The sequence below is a fragment of the Eutrigla gurnardus genome (genome assembly GCF_963514095.1).
Source record: "Eutrigla gurnardus genome assembly, chromosome: 20".
Classification (NCBI taxonomy): domain Eukaryota; kingdom Metazoa; phylum Chordata; class Actinopteri; order Perciformes; family Triglidae; genus Eutrigla; species Eutrigla gurnardus.
Window position 1 is genome coordinate 17,437,003 of NC_139931.1, and position 25,044 is coordinate 17,462,046.

A 25,044-nucleotide genomic window follows, 5' to 3' on the forward strand; every position below is an offset into this window, starting at 1 on the left:
AAACATTCGCAAATATGTGGGTCATATTTGTGAACTTTTTTCTGTGTTTGCAAGATGACAAACAAGCAAAATATATATATTTATATTTCATAATGATAGCAAGAGTCTACAGCCTCACTAGTGGCTCTATCAAGGCGGTGCCTGGAGTTCAATGCTATTGTTAACATGCTAACATGCTTACAGTGACAATGCTAACATGCTGAGGTTCAGCAGGTATAAGGTTTACCATGTTTGCCATCTTAGTGTGTTAGCATGCTAACATTTGCTAATTAGCACTACGTGTAATGTATTGTTTGAAGGGGATGTTTTGTTTGGAAACCAAAGTATTTGGCGAGTTAAGACTTTGACCAGAAGATGGTGCCGGAGGAAAAGTCATTACAACTCGTTCTCTCGGAACCATGAAAGGATTGGGTTTGGTTGAATTACTGATGAGCTCATCAAATAGTTATCGGAGTCAGCGCTGTCAATGAATGCGACCTAACAAGAGCTTGCCAGCAAGCCGTCTCATCCCGATAAAGACTTACACAAACCGATCACCATGGTGACCGATGACATTAGAGCAGCGGAATAAACCATTGGCCCGCGTGACCATCGTCTTACTCAGCACCATTTTGCCGTCCACAATGCAAATGTGGACTTCATAGCTGGAATATAAAAGGGTCAGCATGAACTACTGGATGATAGTCAAGTCAGAACAATTAAATATGGAATCATATGGTATAAACAGAGACTGTGTCTTACTTTGTGATTTCTGTATTAGCCAATTTGAAAACTCTTAAAAGAAAAGTGACTTATTTGACAAGCAATAACATTTCTGTGTTTGCAACTCATCCGATTTCTCTGACTTAAGAATAAACTGCAGAAAAATTATCATTTAACGATCCGTTCGACGACCACAGCAACACTTCTGCATTCACCCCATGTTTGGACTGTCAGGCATGTTTCACCCCTTTATGTTCACACCGGGACTTCTACTCTGCACCTTATATAAGAGTTGTGTAGTGTGTTTACATGCACACGGTTGAATAACACTGGAGCTGGACGAACATTTCTCAGAGGCAAAACTATCGTGACAAGCCTTCATTAGCTGATTAGAAAAGACAAATACTGAAAAAGCAAAGAAGCAAAGAAAGGCCATAATAATTAGAATTGTATAAGCAGCTATCATTTTAAAATCTAACAACTACTGAAGTGCTATTTAAATACAGATGAAAGTATAGGACTCAAATATTATATAAAATAATAACATTTCCTTTCACAAAATTCAAGTCGGTAAAAAAATCTGGTTGTTTTAAATCGAACATGAAAATTTTTATTTCTTGTCAGTTTAGCGATCCGAGACAGAAATCTTCCGATAAGACCTGGAAACCTTGAATGGATTTCAAAGTAATACAACTTTTTTGGGGTAATTTTTATGGCCGTTCTTTGCTTCCGTATTAGCCAATATTATCAGTTCATTTTAGTTGATAATTAAACAGAAATGGTTCAGAAATATTGTTCGAGGTCATTTGCGGAGACTATATATGTTGTCCAACGATCTTTAATGACCAAATTTAGGTGCCCTAAATACAAATACTTGGTTTGGTTATGTATTAATAGAACATTATGCATTTAAAAAAATGTTCACCTCAAAAGTCCAGTGGTGTGAGTGGGTGTTACCTCAACTGAAGAGCAGTTTTGCCTCCAGGAAATGTTTGAACAGCTGACATGACAAAGTGCACCTCAAGAGATCCTGTCGTATACCCGTTAACTGAATATTCACAGTTTCACATGGAGCTCAAGAAGCTGTACACAAAACAGCCTCCTAGTATCGAACCAGCATGTTCAGGTCTTATGTGATCCTGGATCAGAGGAGCTTCCCGAAACCCTGAACAACAGCATGTCAGTGTGCACGTAAACCCTCAGATACTGTAGTAAACACCAACAAGAAGCTCTAGAAGCACACGTTAGACTATTCACACCCTGTTTGCCATCAATGTTCATTAAAAAAAGAGATGAAACAGACTGAATCAGAACTACGGGTCGTTCCGTAGTCGTTCGGGCTCGTTGCACCGCCTCACTCTCGGATATCAGACCCCCTTAATTGCTTAAGCCATTTAAACTTTTTTTTTTAAATACATGTATAGAATATATACAAACAGTTTGCCCCCACAGTTCAGACGTGCAGAAGCACGCCTCTGACCGATTCCCTCCATCGCTCGCTGAGAGTTAGAAAAGAAAAACCAAAGGCGAGGGCGGGCGTTCGGCCGTTTCACAGTTTTTCTCACCAAAATCGGAAATGTGTCGGCCATGTTGTTTCGATGATTCAACTATCAGCAGGTGGTGGCTATTTCCTTTCAGAGTTGTTTTTTTTGTTCTTGTTGGTGTTGGTTCCTACCAAGGTTCCACTTCAGAATCTGTCTTTAAAAACGTGGTGGCCGTTTCTCCATGTGGTTTTGGATCGATGCAATGCAACACCGTTAGTCCACTTCATAAGGATCCAATCTGGGTCCCAGACAATGAAAAGGAATGGTTCAGCAACCGCTTGGTTTAAAAGTACAACAACCAGCCGTTGTCCTTTCTAGTTTTATTCCGTGTGCCACTCCATAAAAGCACTTTGTGACGAGCCTGTTCAAGAAAAGTGCTTTAAAAAAAAAAAAAAAAATGTTCTGAATCCGGGTACGATACTGTTATCGATAGAGGAGAGAACCAGATCATCCATAACTTAAAGCACGGGTTGTTGAATGTGGTTTCTGTGTTGATTGCCAAGCTGGTTGCCAGGAAGACACACAAGGAGGATTCTGGGTATTATAGAGGGAGCATTCTGGGATTGGTTATTGACTGACAGAGCTCTGGCAGATGTCAGATGAGCTTCTTTCCTTTTTGAGTGTTGCCCTCCCACTACCTGTCCAGTGAATGGTTGGTTGGAATGAATGAAGGCTGAGCTCCTCCTCTTCTAGTCACAGGCAGGAGGTAGGGAGTAGCAGCGGTCTAGGAGGGTTTGGGGGTCTTCAGGGCATCCACTTTGGTCTCCAAGTCTGTAATCTGTGAACACAACAACACAGTGGAGGATAAGACTCTGATAGGACAGTGCTCGCCTCAGCATAGACCTGAACGAGCTCCATCACAATCTGCCTGTATTGTGATTAAAAATGCAGCACTTCACTGTGGAGACGCTGGTAGACCACTAGCAACAGTTTGATTACATGAACCATTTTTTGCATGAAACACATTTGCATTGCATGAAAATAAGAGGGCGAAAGGGGCCCGAGGATGGGGCCTTGGGGAACACCAAATAAACATTTTAAACCAGTTCAATGCAGTATCCCTGAAGCCCGTCTTTCTTTTTCTCCTCCAACGCGATCCAACAAAATAGCATGTTTATCAGTATGAAAAGTGTGGCTAAAATCATGCAGATAAAAAAGCTCTTTGGTTACTTCAATTAACAGAAAGTCGTTAGGATAATGCGATGCTTTTGCAAATCTGTTGCGTACCACTGAATCAACAAAAAAACATTTTTACTTGTAAAATGCAAATATAAACGGATTCAAATGACACAGAGCTCTTGCCACAGTGCGGTTAGCGTAAGTATTTTACGAACCTTTTCCTGCAGGTTGTCCGCCTCCTCTTTGTGCGTCGCCTCACTCTCTTCCTGTGCCCGACGCTGAGCCGTCTCCTTCTTCAGGTACTCGATCTCCCTGAAATAAACGCGAACACGTTAGAGCTTTGGTCTCTTTTTACTCCCTCTTTCAAAACCTTTAACGCCTCTCTCTTTGCTTACTTCTGCTGGTACTCTTTAATGAGTCTCTTGGCTTTGCTGTATTTCCTCTCGAGGGTTTGGTACTGACCCTGGGTTTCCTTCAGGTGTTCATCCACCGCCTGAAAACACACAAACAAACAACCGGTCAGTAAATAAAAATAAGTAAATTCAGTTTTAGGGAGATTAGAAGAACTGTTAACCCTTGTGCATGCCAAAATGGAAAATAAATAAATGTTTTATATTGTTATATAATATATATAATATATCCATCCATCCATCCATCCATTGTCTACCGCTTATCCTGTATTCAGGGTCGCGGGGGGGCTGGAGCCGATCCCAGCTGTCATTGGGCGAAGGGAGGGTACACCCTGGACAGGTCGCCAGTCTATCACAGGGCTGACATGTAGAGACAAACAACCATTCACGCTCACATTCACACCTACGGGCAATTTAGAGTCACCTATCCCCATCCTGCATGTCTTTGGACTGTGGGAGGAAGCCGGAGAACCCGGAGAGAACCCACGCTTACACGGGGAGAACATGCAAACTCCACACAGAAGGAACCCAGGCCGACCCGGGAATCGAACCCAGGATCCTCTCGCTGTGAGGCGACAGTGCTACCCACTACACCACCGTGCAGCCCTATATATAATATATATAATATATAATATATATATATAATATTTTTATATTTGTATTATATTTTCCACTTTCACTCAATTAAATCTTTAAAAAAAAATCATTCTTTATCATAACTATGAAATATTCATTCACTTTCAGAATTGTTATTTTAATATTTTTAAATGCCAGTTTGTTTTCAGTCTGGGATATGTCCATGATTAACCATGGCATATATTTTCATGCATACATTTATTTTTTGCAGTGCCAAATAAAAAAACCTCCCTTATTCTAACGTATTACCTTCAGGAATAAAGACTTCTCCTTCCTAACACTGCTATAAAAATACATTATGTTATCGGTAAAATCATTTAGCCAACATCAGTGATTAATTTACCAAATGTTAATGCTTATTTTCTGCATAGTACATACCAGGTGGCAGTGTCAATGATTAGCAAAGACACTGATTTTGATGCAATGCACTGTTTTGCTAGAGATAAAAGGCTTTTATAAAGAATTCATGATTTTATGTTTTAATGTTATAATGATAAAATGATAAACTAATAAATAATGGTGGTGGGATCAAAAACAGTGGTTTCAATGGGAACGTTTCTGTCCTTAATGGTCTGAGTGTTTGTATTTTGGCTACGCAGTTTATAAGTTCAGGGTGAAAAAAAAATTGAATTAATGCCATATGCCAAAAAAGGTCCCAAGTGATACACAAGGGTTAAATGATGAGGAAATCCATTCCAATGGGGATAGTGCCTCCATGTTCCCTCTCTGGGACATTACCTTACACAGGGACTGTGCCTCCATCCAGTAGCCCTCCAGTTTCTCCATCCTCTCTTTACTGTCCCGGATGTTTTGCTCCAACTGAGCGCGCTCCATCCGCCAACGCAACTTATCCTGCTCCGCGTGAGCCAGCTGGAGGTAAGGGGAGGCAATGTGGGAGGAGGGGGAGGTGTGTGGGAGGCAGAGCCAGCGTTAAGTCATCGTTATGCCAGCGAAGGAACTGACGTTATGCCAGTGAACATTCTGCAGTGTAACCTGGATATTACAGCATGTTTCATTCGTGAAAGCGTTCTCACCTTCCTCTTCAGCAGCTGGATCTCAGCCTGGGTTACCGCATGTTTGATCTGGAGCTACGGACAGAGACAGAAAAAGCCTGATTAAACAGGGCAACAGATAATTAAATGCAGCATTCCAATAAAGAAAATCATATATACCTCCTTGAATTTGTGGGTTAGCTTCTCGGGGTCCAGCTCCACAGGGGACATCATGTCCTGGTTCTCGGCCAGGTCGAAGACCTCGATGGAGTTGGGAAATACTGGACTCATCTCCTCCTCCTCGTCTGTCGCATATTCGCCCGTCTGCAGGGCAACGGAACGACACGGGGGCACATGAGAGCCTTCATCAGCGAGTTGTCATCAAGAGTTTGATGAGAAGATTGATGCCACTCGACAAGTATGAAGCTAACGCTAGCGGCTGGTAAAGTCGCTGTTTAATTTCATTCCTAGTATTTAGTTAATTAAAGGGTATAAATAGCAACTGGAGCCCGAAATCATTCAGTCATTGCCTGTAAATGTTTTGCAAATGTTTTCTTTTAGTATTCTATTTACAAAAGTCAAATATATATAAAATATTTGTAATAATAATAATTACTAATAATAATAATTTTTATTGTATTTATATATTTTTTACTTAGAAATGCTAACAAGCACAACATACAATTAACATGTACTTACAATAATAATAATTATTACTCCCAAAAATATATATACATACATACATATATATAGTGCACACACACACACACACACACACACACACGCACACACACACACACACACACACACACACACACACACACACACACACACACACACACACACACACACACACACACACACACACACACACACAATTTAGAAAATACTACAGAATCAGCCTTGAAACACCCAACATGTGAGGTAACCATAGCAACTCCTCTGTCTGCCATTATGACCCCTACATTTCCACGTTACTTTGGAGTGGACATGATCTCGCAATGGAAAACCTCAATGTGTGATTACTATTATTATTGTAATTAGCAATTAACTACAACAACCATTAATTAGTGATTAGTGGTTGTTGCTCTGGTGCAGAACTGTCCCTAACTCTCTCTGACCACAAGGTGGAGAAGCTGGACCGAGTTTGAAAGTGCAGGCCACGTGGTGGCACAGACCGACATTTTGTCACACACACACACACACACACACACACACACACACACACACACACACACACACACACACACACACACACACAAGCACGCGCGCACACACACACACACACACGAGCGCACACACACACACACACACACACACACAAGCACGCGCGCACACACACACACACACACGAGCGCACACACACACGTTACCTCCTCGTCCTCGTCCATGTACTGTTTGTATCTCTGCTCCATCATCTCCCTCTGCCATTTCTCCTGTTCCAGGGTCTGCTGGATCAGCTGAGCCACTTCGCTCTGCTCCCCCGGCTTCTCCCGACCAATCACAAACCTGGGAGCATGTGCAAAAGAAAAATTGTCGGTCAAGTCAACAATCTGGAAAAGACACGTCGTCGTCATAAATCTGAGAAATTCAAACACACTGCAAACACAAACCTGACGGTGCCGGTGGTGTTGCGGAGGACCGAGGCGGCGAGGCTCTGGGTGACGCCCACCAGGCTGGTCCCATCAACCTCCACGATCAGGTCGTTCACCAGGATCCTGCACACACGTGTGTGGACATGAATGGACACATGGACAAGGAAGACAACCCCCAACACCCGCCACACATTTGGTGTCTCCCATCATTTCAGAGTTCAGACCGCCAACCTTCTTCTGATTGGTAGATATGGATACACATTTTAATAGGATTATGATTATTGGTTTTTAGTACATCTTGCTTTATGCATTCCATGTATTGTATTTCATCTTATTTTATCAAGTGTTTTATTTTCCATGTTGTTCCATGTCTATTTGTCGTTATTGTAAAGCAGCTGCATTTGTGTATGAAAAGGTGCTATGCAAATATTATTATTAATATTATCATTATGTCATTGAAACATGAGGATTTAAAAAAAAGAGAGCGATTTATGAAAGTTCTGTTAGCTGCCAGCTGCCGGCTCAGCCGTTGCCATGTTGAGAGCCATCGAGAACCAACAGAGATGCTCTCAATCACGGCACCTTTAAAGCATTTTAATATTATTATTAGGTATACCTGTAACATCAATCCAATACAGCTAAAACGATTATTACATGATTTACTGTAACAGAGCGTGAGCCCCTCAGACACACAGACAGGTGGACAGTCGGGTACCTGCCGTCTCTCTGTGCAGCTCCTCCATCGGTGACCGTCTTCACAAAGATCCCCAGTTTCTCCAGACCCATGTCGGCTCCTGCTCCCATCCCGATGATACTGATACCCAGACCCTCGCTGTCTGCAGACACACAAAGACAGACACACGATGATGTCAACATCAACATAGATCTCCACCTCCCGGGTCCGGGTCTGTCTGTGGTCAGCTGGTCTGAGCTGAAGGAGCTTCTGGTGAACCTGGTGAGTTTGTCTGATTTTGCAAGGAATCTGACCGAGTGGCACCAAAGACGAACTATATAGAAACGGCCAGAAGTCTCTCTGGTGGTCTTGTTTACTCATATAGCTCATCTAGAGGCTTCAGTGTCACCCTGAGACCGTTTCATAACCAGCTAAAGGTTCCTCACAGTCACTAACACATGTATGCTTCAAACAAATTCAACAGAAGTCAGTATTTTACCTATTGTGCTGAGCTGAGAGCAGCCGTCACGGATGGTTGCTGGCTCCAATCCATTACCTTCAGATTTGCTAGCTGCTAATTAGGCTAATCCGCGCTAAATGTAATCCCATAAGGGGATAATGGAGCTGTTAGCAGACAGTGAATGTCTACCAACAGCTCCCTGTCAGCTGTGTGCATGTATGTGTAGAAACATAAGAGGCTTGACAGAGTGACTCAATGATTGTAAAGGTGTATGTATGTGTTTGTGTGTGTGTGTTTGTTTGTTTGTGTGTGTGTACCTTTCTCCAGCTCTACAGGAAATAGGTCCAGCTTCTCCACCCTTTTCTCCAGCTCGTACTCGGCGGAGGCCGCCATGGGGTCGACGTCGTCATTACGCCGGTCGTAGTCTTCGTTAGAGTAGGTGGTGAACACCTGCACACAGGGCAAAGGTCAAAGGTCAGACAGCCTGGTGGTGAATATTGCGTGCCTCAGTGTGTGTATGTTTGAACATCTTCATGTAATACAATGATGATGTTGTCCCACACATAAACGTCTATGCAGCAGTACAAATGTAATTTATAAAAGAGTCTTACATTAATTCATTCATTCAGTTTGAACCCAGTATTTGTGCACAGTTGTAGATAAATACAAGGCTGCACTAATGTTATTCAAATTCCAAATCGGAATATTATTTATTTGATTGACATTTCAGATTTGTTCGCAGTAAGAGATTCAGTTTTTATCGTGACTTTGACACCGTAAACATTACAGCTCGTGTTCTAGAAACATTCAGTTCTATTTAAATACACGGTAATCCTGTTCTGATTTATATGTGTGTGTGTGTATATACAGTGTATATATATATATATATATATATATATATATATATATGAAAAAAGCAATGATTTAGTCATGACAGAGAACCAATAAGCCCCCCCCCCCCCCCCCCCCCCCCCCCCACACACACACACAAACTCCATCATTGGAAACCTTCCATTCAGAGACTCAACCTGCCTCCAGCCTCTGCACCTTTGAGAGAGCGGTGTTGGGTAATAAAATCTCCCAGCAGCCTCTCTGGGCCCGTGCTGACTCATAATGCGCTTCCCTTAGAAAGATAAGATACTTAGATGCTGTAGATATGATTCCATATAATATGTGCAACATCGCCCTTTCAGAGGATAAAAAAGAATATGGAATCTCCATCCCATCCTTTCTTCCACTCTCTATCACGCCCCTCCCCCTCTCGAGAAGGTCAGCAGCATCTGTCTCCCCGGTGACCATTTCCGTGATCACGTGGCTCCGTTTCCGCGGCAACCACAGGCTTGCCCAGCATGAGTTTGGCAGTGACCTGCTCTCTCTCTCTCTCTCCCTCCCTCCCTGTCTGGCAGATATGCTCATAGGTGTGAGACAACGTACAGAGGACGACGAATCAAAGGTCTTAATGTGTATATGTTATTATTATATTATTATTATTATTATTGTTACAGTTTGTTTACATCCTCCTGAGTGCTGAAGACTGAGGCACACACACACAAACGGGGTCAGAGGGCGTGATTGTTAAACTGCTTCCTGTAGTCATGTTTCCTTCCTGTTGAGTAAAGCTCTGTTAATGTGTGTGTGTGTGTGTGTGTGTGTGTGTGTTTCCCTGTACACACAATCTCTACTCAGAAATACTGACGCGAGGGCACACCAAGAAATAATAAAAAAAAGGTCATGTTCACCACTACAATGAATAGTGAACATCCTTTTTAGTGAAAAATAATAAAAAAAGATTCATAAATCAGGGTCTCTGCATGAATATTTACAATATATACAATTTAAAAACTTTTTACAACGGATGGAATGATGTAGGATTTCATCGTGGATCACGATAAAAAAAATAAAGATAAAAAAAAGTCAGCACAAGTCGATAGTGGCAGATGTCATGCGAGCTTAAACAGCTCTATGCTAGATAAATATGTAGTTATCTCTGCCAGGAGAATCAATCGATAAAATGGACAAAAAGCTCATCACTGCAACAATAATATGCTTTTAGTTTGGCGGTGTGACTCCACTCATGTGATGCTCTGGAACAAATTGAAGCAAGCGTCACACAGACGTTGTGTAACACTGTTTAGAGACCACCGCATGCAGAAATACCCAAAATGCACCGTTTTTAGAATAGACCGAAATAACACATTTGTGCCGCATGCAAAAAAATGACACGGTTTTTGCACCGAACGGCTGACTGGGAGGCTGGAGGGTACCTTCTCCTCTTGCCAACATTGTGCCTCACTTTAAAACCTGGCTGGCCGGCGGCTGTCAGATCATTAACTAACTTCAGTCACTTGATAAATGCATTAATCAATTCTGCACTTAAACAGGGAGGTCAGTGTTCACATCGAGCTCCGCTTGGCCCCAAAGGCACTTTAGAGCATATGACACACACACACACACACACGCACGCACGCACGCACACACACACACACACACACGCACGCACGCACGCACGCACGCACGCACGCACGCACACACACACACACACACACACACACACACACACACACACACACACACACACACACACACACACACACACACACACACACACACACACACACACACACACACACTCCATTTAAAAAAAAGCCTTTTTAATGTTGGATTTGCATGTCAGCAAACGATCAGCAACCGTTTTAAAAGTAAAGTTTTTTCTGTTTTGTTTCTGTTTATTGAATTAATGCCGATGTGAAGAGCGGTTCATGCGGATTTAGAAAAGGGACTGATAATAAATATTTGGAAAATCAACTGATGAATATTTAAAGAAACTGTAAAGTGTTACATTTGAGAACAGAATTTGGTGGTGTTGAATTTTTGTTTTCATGTCGCCAACATGTTGGTTTTGCAACTTGTTACTCACAATGAGGAAACGTAGAATGTTTACATAATAATCAATTTTACAGATAGTGGCGAAATGGTCATTTATAGAAACATAGCAGGTCTACTAATGAGGCTACGAGGTTTTCATTCATATAAATTTGAACATTTTCAAACGCTACCAATAATAAAACAATTAAAAACTACAAGCTGCAGCTAAAAACAGAGGCAGACTCGCTGCTAATCCACGTCGGCTGAGTGCTGAATTAGTCACTCCGGTCTGGATGTCCGGCAGGTAACTGGATCAAGACTGGGCAAGGACACTACGAAACACTCTCGTCTCTCTGGCTTTACTGGCATGAAGCACACATCGAGAAAGCAATAAGAAATATAAAACAATGGTTTGACATTTTCATAAAGAGGCTTGTTTGTTTTCTTCACACATCCTAAAGAAACTGGGGGGAAACAGTTTGGCTCCGTCCAAAAAGTCACTAAATCTGTCAACCAAATAAATAATCTAACTCAAATTGTTGTTTGTACGGATTAAACAAAGGAGATTAGTGAGCTCCAGAGCTGGTAGGTGGTCTTTGTTAACCGTTGGCAGGCTAGCCTTTTCCAGTCTTATAGCTAAGCTAAGCTGCTCCATCAACATATTAGCGTTTGGCAATTGGATGAACACATCAGCTGTTAACCGAGTGATCGCCTGTTTTTTTTGGGGGTTATTCCATTTCGCTAATGTCACGCTCTGCCTCCGGAGAACAAGTGAGAGCCGCACCTTAGCGTGGACATAGGTCTGGCTCTGCAAGAGTACTTCCTCCCTGTTTTCCCCTCCTCCTCCTCCTCCTCCTCCTCCTCCTCCTCAAAGCAACATCCAGAGCTCCTGCTTGAATCCACACCGGATCACCTGCTTGCACATCGACCCCCCTGCCCACGAGCTGATCAGCTGTTTTCACGGCGGCTGCTGCGACTCTTCTCAGTGTAGATCGAGGTCTTAGGTGAGCAACGTTTAATTCAAGCCGGGCGTTGCCTTGCACGTTAAGAAGAATGATCCCACTCACTTGTATACAGATTATTAATAAACAGCTGGTATTGGCATCCGTATCGACCTACTATCATAATGAACTCAACAACTTCAGGATTTATGACAGAAATATTTTCAGACACTTAAGAGAGCTGCAGGTGAAGAGAGGCCGAAACCTTCCTGCCACAACAGATCCACAATCTATCTTCCTCCTCCTCCTCCTCCTCCTCCTGTTGCTTTAAGCTATGTGAAGAGATATTGAGACTCAATTAGCTATTCAGCTCACATCAAAACTCACACCAGGTGTCATTTCTTCCATACAAAGCTCCACTGTGTGACTCCTATCAATCAGCCTCCCTGCCTTTGTGTGTGTGTGTGTGTGTGTGTGTGTGTGTGTGTGTGTGTGTGTGTGTGTGTGTGTGTGTGTTTTAACAAAAACACACCCAGCTACATTCCAGCTGCTTATTGCAGACGTACAGAGGTCAGCCTTGTATACGACTCAGCTCTGCGAGTAGAAGCGAGACGCGGGTCGACGTAGCTACAGGAACCGGTTCTCTTCAGGCCGCCGTCCATCCTTTCTCACCCCAAACACCCAAAATAAGCGTCTAAAAGACATTTCTGTTGGAACCAGACTCGCGAGGTACTAGAGAAGGTCGGAGCTCCATGATGTCAACAACAATTACAAACCAGTTTTGAGACGGTGGAACAGCATCCAACGTGTCCAGACAGAACGCCTCTCTGAACATTTCTCTCTTTTCTTCCATATGAAAAAACATATTCACGCTAAATGCATCAATCTCTAAGTCTGTGCTGTAGAAAACTATTTCACCAACCAACACACAGGTCGGTCACTGCACACACAAGAACACAAGAAGCCTGTCTTTAATTTCCTTTTCTGCTCAAACTGTGAAAACGGATTTCCTCCCATCACATTTCATATCTTCAACCTCATAACAGTGTTATCGGTGGCTGCGGTGGATGTAGAATCACTTTGAATGTTGTTGTCACTGTGACAGTGCATGTCCAAGGAGATGAGACAGATGCTTTGCTTCCTCTCCCAAAAAATATAATGTCTCTGTATGTTTTGCTGTCTATAAATATAATACTGTATAAATTGAGCATTTTAAAGGTTTAATTTAAGTTTAGTTTAATTTGTGCATAAGAAACATCACCTCTTTTTGTTAATTTATTCATTTACTCATCTTTATTTTATTCTGCCCATTTATCTCACTTGATTCGATTTGTATTTATTTTTGTGACTTATTTATTTTATTGATCTTTTCTTTTTCTTTAGCAAAGTGTACTTTATTTCTGTACTTACCGAACTGTGTCCGCATGACATGTCTTATTTTGAAAAACATTTAACATGTTTTATGTTATTAGCTTCTATTTCCCTTTAATGCACAGATGTTCACTGTTCCTGATAACTTAAAAAAGGGTAACACTTGTAATTCTGTATTGTTATTTCTCCATTTTGTTATTTGCACTTTGTGTCCCTAATAAAAAAAAATATGAATCCAAAAAAAAGGAAACATCTATCAGGTTTATGTGTGTCACACTCGTGTGCCAACAACAGAGCAATAAGAAGGAACCCTTTTACGATATTGAGCAGAAACCTGTTCTGAATGTGAGAGCAGGTGGTTTCAGATCAGCAGCAGACGGCGGCGGTTATTCGCTGGCCAGCGAACTGCAGCGGTTACTGCCTCGGGCCGCGGCTCTACTTTTAGCTGCACTGTGGCTAAAGAGGTCGGTGGTTAAATATTTTAAAGAGGTCAAAAGAAATGTGAAGAATTCCACTCTTTGACCTGACGTCTGCATAACCGAACAGGCCGAGTGATCCGCCTTCATTCTTTGTCAAATTCTACCAAATATCACATCGCCTGTCAATCCCTGCTCGTGTCTTGTGTGGGACATGGTACATCATCCTGTTATATTCTCAGTGAGGAGGTTTGGCTTGGTTGCGGCGCGTTGAGACATGTTTGGAGGTCCACCAGCCGAAATGAGCACTCGGAAAAGAGCTTCTGTTAAATCAAGATCTATGTTCAAAAGAAGACACGCACAGTTTGAGCTAGTCAGCAGGAAATAGTGTGGCGAAATCAAAGAACGAACCTCCCCCTCCCTCCCCCGTGACGTTAACAAAGGAGGAAGTCTTTTCACTCATTTCCTTACTCTCTTCTCTTTTAGTTTCCATGCTCCAGTAGAAAGCAGGGCACAAAAAGCCTGTACAGCTTCTTTTTTTCCTCCTATTTCTAACATGTAATTATAATTAGACACCAGCTGTCCTGGGATCTAAATATTAATCGAGTAACCAAAGCCCAGTATTTCATCGTCTGCATTCATCGATTTGATTTGAACAAGCTGGAACTCAACTTAACGCTCCTTACAGACCCTTTTACAAAATGTCTGCTGTGCGTGTTCGGTTCAACAGAATCCCGACGGGATCGCGGCCGCTTCAGAGCAACGGGTGTTAGAGTTTAACGAGTGACCGTGTTAATTGGTGACTTTCAGCCAGGCGGCGGTTGCTCGTAGTAACTTATGTAAATGAGCGGTGTAAATACGTAACACTGATGTGTATGCATTTTAAATTGATTGAAACTTTTACGAGGACTACAACTTGTTCCGTTTGTGTGTCACTACGAGCAACCACGCACAGATTCTGCCGAGAGTCACCTGTTAACACGGTCACTCATTAAACTGAAACACCTGCGACGTCTACGGCTGCCAGCTATTAAACGTGTTAACTACCAATGGACTGATAAAGTGCTAGTGTTTGCAGCGCTTGTTGTAAAACTCAATAAAAACCGAAAATGCTAACTCTGTCCTCGTGTTTAACGTTCTGGACCACAGATAACGTAGCTGGATCATCTAGTGACCGTTATGTTTGTAATGTTAGACACTAGATTTCTCCAGTAAATACATGTATATATGTGGACGATAAATATTGGGCCACTTTCACTAATAGCACGGATCTGGAAAGTCAATTCGTTGAGGTTGCGATCTTTGTTAGCTAATGCCCTAGCTGGACAAGCTATGTACTTCCGTTACAGACTGTGTGAGCACAGTTACGAATGTCGTCATTATTTAGAAACTGTAGAAGGGTTTATAAGTTGTTAGGTGCTTGTGTTTGAGATGTTTGAGGTGATAAAAGTATCCTTTGCATTAGCTCCGTGTTTGGTCTCCTCCGACTCCTTGAACATCCTGATTTTTTTAGCAGCTAAATGCTTCGCTATGCTCACAAGCTAGTTGCTATTTTGGTGCTGGGCAATGTGGGCATTATAGCTTTCTCGCTGAAAACAGCTGCCTGCTGCTGCTAGGGTTGATGAGGACGGTGAGAGTGAACAAAAACAGTACAGTTGCCGTAGAACCAAAACAATAAGCTGAAAGATTCTAAAATGCCCTCCAGAAGACGAATCTGAAAATGTTTGGTGACACTTTCCTCCAACATCACCATCGGCTACATGAATAAAAAATACTAATACTAATCTGCAGACTGACTGCATTACAATTCAAGAAGTTATCATGCTCCCCAGAGGATATCAGTACATCTACATAATTAAAGATAAGAATTTAAGAATAGCATCATTGTCAGTATTTGATTTGTCTGACACTTTCATATTGCGGTGTCTTAATACAATCAACTGGTAAACTTCCAAAGTTACAAATGCAATACTTATTCACAGTTTGGGGCCCCATATTACCACAATACGATATTACCACGATACGATATTAACACGATAATGAACACCTCTAGTGGACTGAAAAAGCAATTGTTCCCAAAAGGTTTCACATGTATTTTCAATGTTAATAATTTATACAATAAAAGATCAATGCTAATATATTGCGATACTATGCTGTATCGATGCTTCCTCCACCCCTAATGGTTGGTGTTAATTCTTCTGGATTATGCGATGGTCGACTTCACTCACCCTGATTGGCCCAGTGCTGAACTGGATCTTCCTGTTGGCTGGCGGCGGCTCCTCTTCCTCAGGGAGACCCGCGATCTCGGAGCAGCTGGTCTCCGGCTGATACGGCTCCTCGTCTTCCTCGTCCTCCTCGTCGTCTAGCTGGCTACCCCCAGAGTCCTCCTCCCCGAGCCCGCTGTATGCACTGATATCCACCAGATCCCCCTCCGAGTAATCCTCCTTCCTGGAGCCATCCTCATCGTTATCCTCGTCCTCGTCCTCCTCGCCCGTCCTCTCAGAGTCCTCTCCTCTCTCCTCTGAGGAGGGAGAGGAACCTGGAGGCTCTTTTTCTCCGTTTTCCAGCGAGGCGTGGACCTCGGCCTGCACCAGCCGGGCTCCGGCCTCAGTCGCACCGTCGGGGGCGTCTTGCTCGTCAGCCGGCGGCTCTTGCTCCCGCTCATCCGCCGTACTCGAGCCTCGGGCTTCAGTCGCCGTCGGCTGGGCCTCCGACTCCGGTTTGACTCCCACAGAGAGCGAGGAGGCCGAGGAGAAGGAGGAGTTGGGGAGCTGGTCTCCGGACTGTCCGGATCCTTCCTTCTCCTCGCTGGCCGTTACTTCTCCCGTCACTACTGGTTGTTCTACTGCTTTGGCGCGCTCAACACTTGATGCGTCCTCCTTATGATCCCCCTCACCTGGAGGAAGCACCTTCCCCTGAGAGAGACAGAGCATTTAGTCATTAAATCAATTCAAGAGTTTTTCCTGCTGCACTTTTTAAAGTTAAGCAGAATCTTCTCACCTTCCTTACGGTAGCTTCCCCTCTGGCTGGCGGTTTGGGCTTTGGTGCTAGGGCGGGACCTGACCGGCGTTGGGGGAGGTGGACACTAGTGCTTTGCGGTTCACCCTTCTCGAACGCAGCACTGAGCTGACTCACCGTGGGGCTGACGGCGTCACCGGGCCCGACCGAAGCGGTGGGGGCGGGAAGAGTGGCGGGGGCGGGAAGGGCAGCTGGAGCAGGAGGGGCAGCGGGAGCAGGGGGGTCGTCCAGTCGGTCCAACGCCTCGGTAGAACCGTTAAAGCGGGCCACGACGTCGAGGCGGCTGTCCTGGAAGCCCGATGCTCGCTCTTTCTTCAGCAGGATCCGATTGGTGGCAGCTTGCTTCTCCTGGTGGAGACAGCGGTCAGTCTCAGATCAGAATAAGAACACACAAGTGTAGAACAGAATTGCGCTACACTGACCTGTAGAGTCCGCTGTTCGAAGATCCTCCTGGTCTCCTGGAGCTTGGAGAAGCCGCCGCCGTCTCCACCCGGTTTAGAGTCGAAGCGGTTGACCCTCTCCGAGACCGTGGCCCCAAGTTTGAGCAGGGCACTGTGGTCCACGTTCTCGTTAAGGCTGGAGGCCCTCGGTAGGGACAGTTTCACCGACTGCTCTACACCTGCCAAAGACAGGGAAGTTGATTTAACCTCATCAAACTCAGTTCGACTCTCTGATTCATCCTGAGTCAATAAAACCATTTTAATATGCATGTTTTTGTCTCTGCCCGTCTTTAAACTGATGTGGAAACAATAATTAAAAATCAGTCTTTGGGTTTAATTCAAGAGGTTTTACACACAAAAACAGCTTTATTAAATCTTTATTAAAAACCTCAATGGATAATTAGCTAGAACCAAAAATAAAACGGCTCTGCGCCGGTCTGTGGTTCATTCATTGCACAACGTTATACTAAAAATACACCTTTCTATACCTTTTTTCCGATCTGCTACTCTTTTGTCAGACAAGCTGAAATGAGTCTGTAGCTGGCTAAGGTTGGTCGAAGGGAGGTAGTGAGGTGAATTACCAATCATTTTGGCTCCTTCCTCCTCATCACCAGGAGACTGCATCTGCATAAACATGTTCTTGATGCGGTGAACATTTGATCCGTATTTGCGTCCCCTCCCGGTGGGCCGGGGCAGAGGAGCGGGTTTGGACGGAGGGCCGGAGCCTCCGTTCGCAGCATTGTTGAGGTGGTCGGTGGCCTTCTTGAGCGCCGCCAGCCCCGCCTCGTACGCGTTGCGGTGGGGCGAGGGACTCCGCAGGTTGGAGCTCCCGCTCCCCCCGCTGCTGCCCCCGGAGGTCCCGTTGCCCCCCGTGGCCGAGGGGGGTTCAGTCTTCATCATGTTTGGTCGATCAGATGCCTCCTGGTGAACAGCAGGTCGGCAGGGATGAGGACGGCAGCATCCTGGAGCTGTTGGACATTCACCTCCTGGAGCAGACAGATGGATCGGTCATAATTGTGATGTCATGATATCTAATCAATGATAACAGTTTCACAAGATGAGTTACGTCCAAAGCAGTTTAGTGAACATCCTTTTTGGTGAAAAACAAGCAAATATATTTACGTATGCTGTATTTTTCATTTACTCAATTTATGATCCTCATTCAAAATGACATTCAACTTTGATACAACTGGTTTTTCCCTGATTGACCATTTGAACCAGGAGGGTTGAGGCTCACGGCCGGTACATCAAACCTGTGGGCCACCTTAAAGGGCCACTCCACCAAATTTACACATCAGAAGTACTGCTTTGCAGTGTCAGTATACTGTCTTTTGTGGCATCAGATTTGGCTCGAGTAAGAAAGTCTGCATTGATCCGCTATGCAGGAAGCTTAAAATGCAGAATATTGGGCTTTAAGTCTAATATGTCTGCTTTTGTAAATGCCCCAACTTTATGGAAACCAATTTGCTGGAGTAACCCCCCTTTGAGTTTTTCATCGATCAGCAGAAAACTAACTGCAGTACTGCCAAACACAACGGTATTTCATAGCAGGCCGCGTGGCGCTCCGGGAGCTGTCAAAATAATCCAGTTAAAACGATGACGCACTGTGACCTCGCCCCACGTGTCATGTGCGTCTTCATGTGGCCGCAGACTTACTCTGCGACAACGGCGGCGCGTGAGCACTTAGCGTGCGGTCCCCAGATATCAAGCTGTTTTCTCAAGATCACAATCCTATTAACTGGCTGGTTGCGTTTGCAGTTTGTGCTGTCAGATCCATGCTAAGGTAATGGGGGAGGGTTGATCCGGGTTCACTAATAGTTCAACATCTTCCCAGCGGTGAGACCAACCTTGTGAAACACCGATCATTATTAAATTAGTTATAATACAGCAACAAGTGAAGGAAGTGACCATATTTAGACTTCGGAGGAGTGACGGGTGGATCTGATGATCACCAGCGGCAGAGCGGGACCAAGAGCAGCAACCGTACTGGATCTGGATGCATCTGGATTCTGGTGTGAAGCTGCTAACAAAGTTAGCTTTATAATTCAAGGTCAACTTTACAGCCAAATATCGAAGTCGTCTTAGTAGCTAACTGCATCGGTTGCATGGTTGCGACCTGTCAATCACTAGGTAGCCCCGCCCCTAAAGCATCCCCTGCTTTCTGGTCTGTTGGACTCTAAATGGACCATAATGTACTAAATGAACATCATGCTGGATTGAAGAAGACTTGAAACTAGAGATTGAGACCATAAAGTCATGTTTACAATGATAATAAATTAAGAGGGAAGTAGGGTCATTGTCTCATAGACTTCTATACAATCAGACTTCTATTTACAAGCAGAGTTGTCGCCCCCTGATGGCCAGCAGAAAGAATGCAAGTTTAAGGCACTTCAACAACAGCTTCACTTTTCAGAGTTTGCTGCCTGCTCAGGACAAGGAAGTGAAGTGTCGGATGTGAGGTTGTTTGCATGAGTGCTTCTTGTGAAAGCTTGTGAACACCACAGGCCCGTTCTGAAAACAGGTGCTGCTGCTAAATAACAACAGTATATAGCTGTCAACCACTTTAAATGGTGAAATGCGAAACAAGAGGGTTTTGCAACTCAAGCGTTCAATTATTATTATTCAAATGTGGACCGAGCCAGAGACGCATCTGGTTTACCCCCCCACCCACAGACAGTTTGTGGGATTTGTGTGAAAATTCACAGCTGAGGTGTGAAGATTGTCAGATGATGATGCAGCGTGTACTTCTTTGGATTCAACACTCAATATGCAGCAAACCCAGTGTGAAGCAGTATGAACACGGCCATATTTTCCACCCAAAGGAGACCCAAACGTGGGCGCCCGGCAACAGCTTTCTGTGATGTCATCATTAATTGGTGGTGCGTTTAGTTCCGCGAAAAGTCCTAAAAGGAGTTTGAACAAGCTTCTACATAGCGGTGTAACTTTCCATTGGCTCTTGAGAAGCGGCGGTTGCGTCGGGGTGAAAGTCCAGTGCAGCAGTGATGCACGTTACAAGGTTGAAAAGTGCAGCACGGAGTCTTTTACAGCGCTGGATATAGTTAAATTATGGCTGCAGCTATATTCATCATTGATTCAGCTGGGAAATTATTTCTCACCGGATTAATTAAAATAAGAAATGGGATCCAACGAGTCCACCGCCATGCTGGCCGCTCGGTGGGGCCGTACTTTAGCGTAGCGGTGCTTTGAGCATGACAATGCTAACATGCTGCTGCTCAGTAGGAATGACCCCATAATCACCTTCTAGGTGTGTTAGCATGCTAATTAGCAGAAAGTACATATTTGCTGAAACAGTTACCTGGTGAAAAAAAGGAAAAGTCAGGTGATCACCAAAGTGATTTTGTCTGACCAAAAGTCCAACTAAAAGATTACTGTCATAGAAGTCAAAGCAAGTCATCAAAATTTAGAAGCAATTAGGAAATGTTTTTGCTTGAAAAATTACATTTGTCAATCATCAAAATGCTAAATTTTCCGTCGGTCTACTTCTGCACTCTCACTGCTTCCTACAGTAGGAACTCATTTAAGTTTTTGTTGGCACACAAAGCTCTTCCATCACAGAGGCAACAGTGGGAACTGACAAAACACGTCGGCTCATGTTGCCGTCTGCGTGGTGGTTTACGTCCGTTGCCATGACAACGGCAACAGATTGGCCGTCAACAGATGCCGTGTTGTCAGAACGAAACTGCCTTTCAGTCTTAGAAAATATATGAAACCTTGATGAAAACATAACAGACATGCATTCTGGGGAATGTTGTCAAGGCCATTTAGGTCCCTGCGGGACGCCACACCACATCCAGTGAGTGAGAGAGAGAGAATGACACACACACACACGCAGTGTGTCTCGTGACAGCGTCTTGCCAAATAGTACATCCCCACACACACACACTGATCATGTGAGAAAATTACAATGTAAAGCAATTCACAGGCGCCTCTAGAAACACACACACACACACACACAGAGCTGAAAGTTCTCCTGGCTTTGTTCCTGTCATTGTTGTGGTGAATCTGGTGGGTCCTGTTCCAACTGATAACCACACGTCTGACACACACTATCTGGGTTCTCACTCCTGACTGGTCGTCCCGTTTGAGGACATTTTCAAGCATCTCGGTGGCATTATTTGGGTGATTAAGACGCTTGAAGACGCAGAGAACTTGTCTTTAGGAATACCTACAGTGCCTTTCTACCTAAAAGGACAAAGAGCTTTAAAATGTTCCTCTTGTTCACTCATTCATACACCACCAGTGGCAGCGGTGCAGAGACCATATTTTAAAAACATCATTAAAAATGCAGAAAAAAGTAGTTGAAGCAACGTCTAAGATAAGACTAGACGACGTCCAAACCTTCATTTTCAACCGGAATTTAAACTAGATGTCTAATATGCATCTATTAAACGCATATTAGACGTCAACAGACGTTGGTTCATTTAAAGAATAAAACATGTCGAGATGGGACGATGTAGGATTTCACAAAAATATCTCACAATAAGTTGATTGTGGTGAATTTCCTTCAGGATTAATTGTAAATATGATCACGAGTGACTTAAAAAAAATTCCATTCTATCATGGTAGAGCCTGCTTTAAAAAGGAACTATACAGGATACAATAATACATTTATTATGTCTTTATTTATGCAGGGAGACCTAATGATTTATGATCATCACTTTTTTTGGAGATTTAAGACTTGATTGTTTTTCACAAAATAAAAGATGTGTCTTATCTGTGAGGCAACAGAAATATTTGTCACTTAACAAAATGTAGAGTGATTCCAGTGTGTTCTGGTGCCATTTTAAAGGTTTTAAGCATATTTTTTGGTGGTTATCAGCACCTGCAATTATTGTGTCGATTGTGGCAGGAATTGTTTAATAGCATGTTGTGCTCTTTCCATCCGTTCTGACTTATCTATTTTGTAACAATCTACTGTATTTACCCAAAGCTACCTTCCTCCTCCCCCACACACACACACACACACACACACACACACACACACACACACACACAGGTCAACACAATCTAAAATAAAACCACCACAGCTCATCCACAGCCTGCCTGCACCAATAATCCTCAGCATATGGAGGTAAATGCTATTGATTTATGATCTATTGGTGGGCGAGCACAATGAATACAGGCCACACACAAGTAGCCTAAATGACCCGTGGAAAGTGTTTGGGTGCCAGAAATGACCTTGTCTCATATGATGCAACAGTCCCCACTGGAGCTGTGCAACACAAGTCCCATCTGTCTTTGTCTGTGGTCAACACGCTCTCGGAGGCTGTGCTTCTGACATGGCAACCCGAGCAATAATAAGCCCTTAAGTCCCCATGCCTGCACAGCATCTCCGCATCTCTGCCCGTCTATGTGCGTCACACGCGCCGTGTAACAGAGGGCACATTATAGCCACTACAATGACTCCATCTATTCACCCCCACAATCCCCGCATCTGTCGGGTAGACTCCCAGGCCTGGCCTAGTGCAACAACGGATCTGGCAGACACACTGCGTGCTGCTGCTGCTGCTGCTGCTGGCCAGAGAGAGGCTTTGTTGGCATACCCGACATATGCTGCTAGCTCCGAACTTCCATCCAAAAAGCCTAGCATGTATTGCGGCGTTGCTGCTGGAGCATGTTGTTCATTGGTAAATAATACAACTGAACAGCTAACGCGACTCACAACACGACGCCCGTTGATTCGGCGTGCTGGTGACAGGCAGAGCGGCGTTAAACTGCTGTGAAAATGTCAACTAGTATGTGCTGCTCGCGTGTTACCCTTCCGTCAAACATACGCTTTAACGGAAGGCGCCGCGCACTGGGCTCGCACAACGATACTAGCTTTTTGTGTGAAATAAACAAGTTTTGATGAATAATTCATGCGCCGAAATCGCCGGAAGCCCTCGGAGTATACAAATTAATCGTAGGTTGCATCCGCAGAGGTGGTTCCTTCAACGTGTAAGCACGGGAACTAAAAAACAGCTAGATTCGTAAGGGGGTTCGGCGTGTTGTTCTGTCCGGAGAAGTGAGAAGGCGGCGCGGGCATTTTGGCTTTTTGTTCTGCTGTTTGTTATTAAACCACTGCAATCCAGCACACAGACCGACGTTAGCAGTACGCCGTTATAACGTGTCGCCGGTCGGTTTAGGACCCGGCGGCAGACGGACGACAGGCCCCGCTGGGTGTCTGACTGCTGCGCTGCGTCGCTTCCTTCCTGCAGCCTCTCCTCTTTCACGGACAAACGGCACATTAGACCGCGCGTTCAACCGCGTTCAACCGTTACCGAGCCTCCGCGCGCCGCCTCGCCCCGTCGACCGTACCTTGTGTTCCAGTTCGTCAGAAGCAGCCCGGTGCCCGTTAGGATCCGTGCTGGAGACAGCCCATTGTCCTGCTGCTGCTGCTGCTGCTGCTGCTTTCTCCTGCGAGCGAACAGACTGAGTGCCAGCCTCCCTCCTGCTCCTCCCTCTCCTCCTCCCCCCTCCTCCCATCCTATTCCTCCATCCCTCTCTCCTCCGCTACTCTTCTGCGTCCTTTCCACTCGTCTTTCCTCGCTCTTCCACTTCACACCTTCTCTCCATCTGCTATTTTCACCTTTATACTCCCTTCTTCCCCCCTCTCCCCCATCAGGTGTATTAGAAACAGTTGTCAGTGGATGCAGATGCAACACCATTTTAACATTCGTACCTCACGGAGTACAGATGCCTTTTATTGCTATCAAGTTATTTTCAAACAGCGAGAAACAGCCGATTAAACCTACTACACCTCTCATTATGACTCACTGGTTTCACTGAGTGGTTTAACTCACTGGTTTATTAACTCACTGGTTACCTCTTGTGGTGGGCTGGCTGACTTTTACAAGCGGTTTGGCAGAAAAAACAGGTCCGTGAATGGAGCATTTCAGTTACGACGTGGAGGTTTAGCGCCCTCTGCTGGCCAAATGAGGTGGAAGCGATGTACATTTACACAATACTACCATTACCACCACCACTACTACTACTACTACTACTACTACTACTACTACTACTACTACTACTACAACTACTACTACTACTACTACTACTCCTACCACTACTACTACTACTACTACTACGTAGGGGAGCAAGAAGATCAATAATATAGCAGTGTTGGAATACAACAGTCAAAAGTGTGTTTTCATTTGTATATTTATGACCCGACACTAAGAGTCTGTCTTTTCTCTACCTTAGAATGAGCTGCTTGTATCCACACAGGGAGGCCGCCTTACCTGAAGGTCACCGTGGGTTCTCCGACACACTTGGAAACGGGAGGGGCCAGCGGAGGGATATTCAGTTGGATGCAATCTGCAGTCTCCCAATCTCACACTTTTCTGAGAACACTTTATTGTTGATCTTTGTCATGGGAAGGAGAGGTGATGGGTCAAACAACAGCGTGGAGAAGAAATGGGTCTTGAGGCGGGATGGGACTCAGGGTCTGTGATGTCTTGGGGGGGGGTTTCCAGAGTCTGGGATTCTGAGGTGGATCTGTGGAACCGAGAGGGTTGGTCGGGGGAGAGGAGGTCTGAGGCCAGTTGGATAAGGGCTTTGTAGGTGAAGACCAGGATTGTGTAGTTATCTGGTGGGAAAAGGAAGTCTTTTAGGACTGGAGTGACGTGGTGCCAGGTTTTTGGTGTGGGTTAGAAGTCTGGACCAGTTGGAGTCTGTTGTTGAAGCTAGCAGGGAATACTGCTATTTAGATTATGATTCATCTTTAGAAGCATCAATGGTGTTTTTTATATGTGCTAATTATTTGTATAGTAATGCAGTAACCCTGCACCATGTATTATTATATTTTCAACATCTAATTATTGACTGATTATCACTTCTATACTCATAATTTTCCATTTTTT

The 25,044-nt window shown here is 44.3% G+C and overlaps 1 protein-coding gene across 2 annotated transcripts; it reads right to left on the reverse strand.

The window, feature by feature from the left end:
• Positions 1 to 1,802: 1,802 nt before the first annotated feature.
• LOC311031624 (neurabin-2-like) lies at positions 1,803 to 23,627 on the reverse strand. 2 transcript variants are annotated; one of them, XM_084037998.1, is made up of 15 exons: positions 23,501 to 23,627; positions 17,764 to 18,168; positions 17,165 to 17,355; positions 16,725 to 17,090; positions 15,953 to 16,639; positions 8,449 to 8,581; positions 7,714 to 7,834; positions 7,017 to 7,121; positions 6,777 to 6,912; positions 5,584 to 5,727; positions 5,446 to 5,499; positions 5,150 to 5,281; positions 3,761 to 3,858; positions 3,581 to 3,677; positions 1,803 to 3,024 (listed from the first exon to the last, which is right to left on the reverse strand). In XM_084037998.1, exons 2-15 carry the CDS (start codon positions 18,080 to 18,082, stop codon positions 2,971 to 2,973), a joined length of 2,637 nt encoding a protein of 878 aa, XP_083894124.1. In that variant the 5' UTR covers positions 18,083 to 18,168; positions 23,501 to 23,627; the 3' UTR covers positions 1,803 to 2,970. The 2 variants fall into 2 exon arrangements, with proteins under 2 accessions (XP_083894124.1, XP_083894123.1); XM_084037997.1 differs by having other exon boundaries at positions 17,165 to 17,361.
• Between the last annotated feature and the right edge of the window lie 1,417 nt (positions 23,628 to 25,044).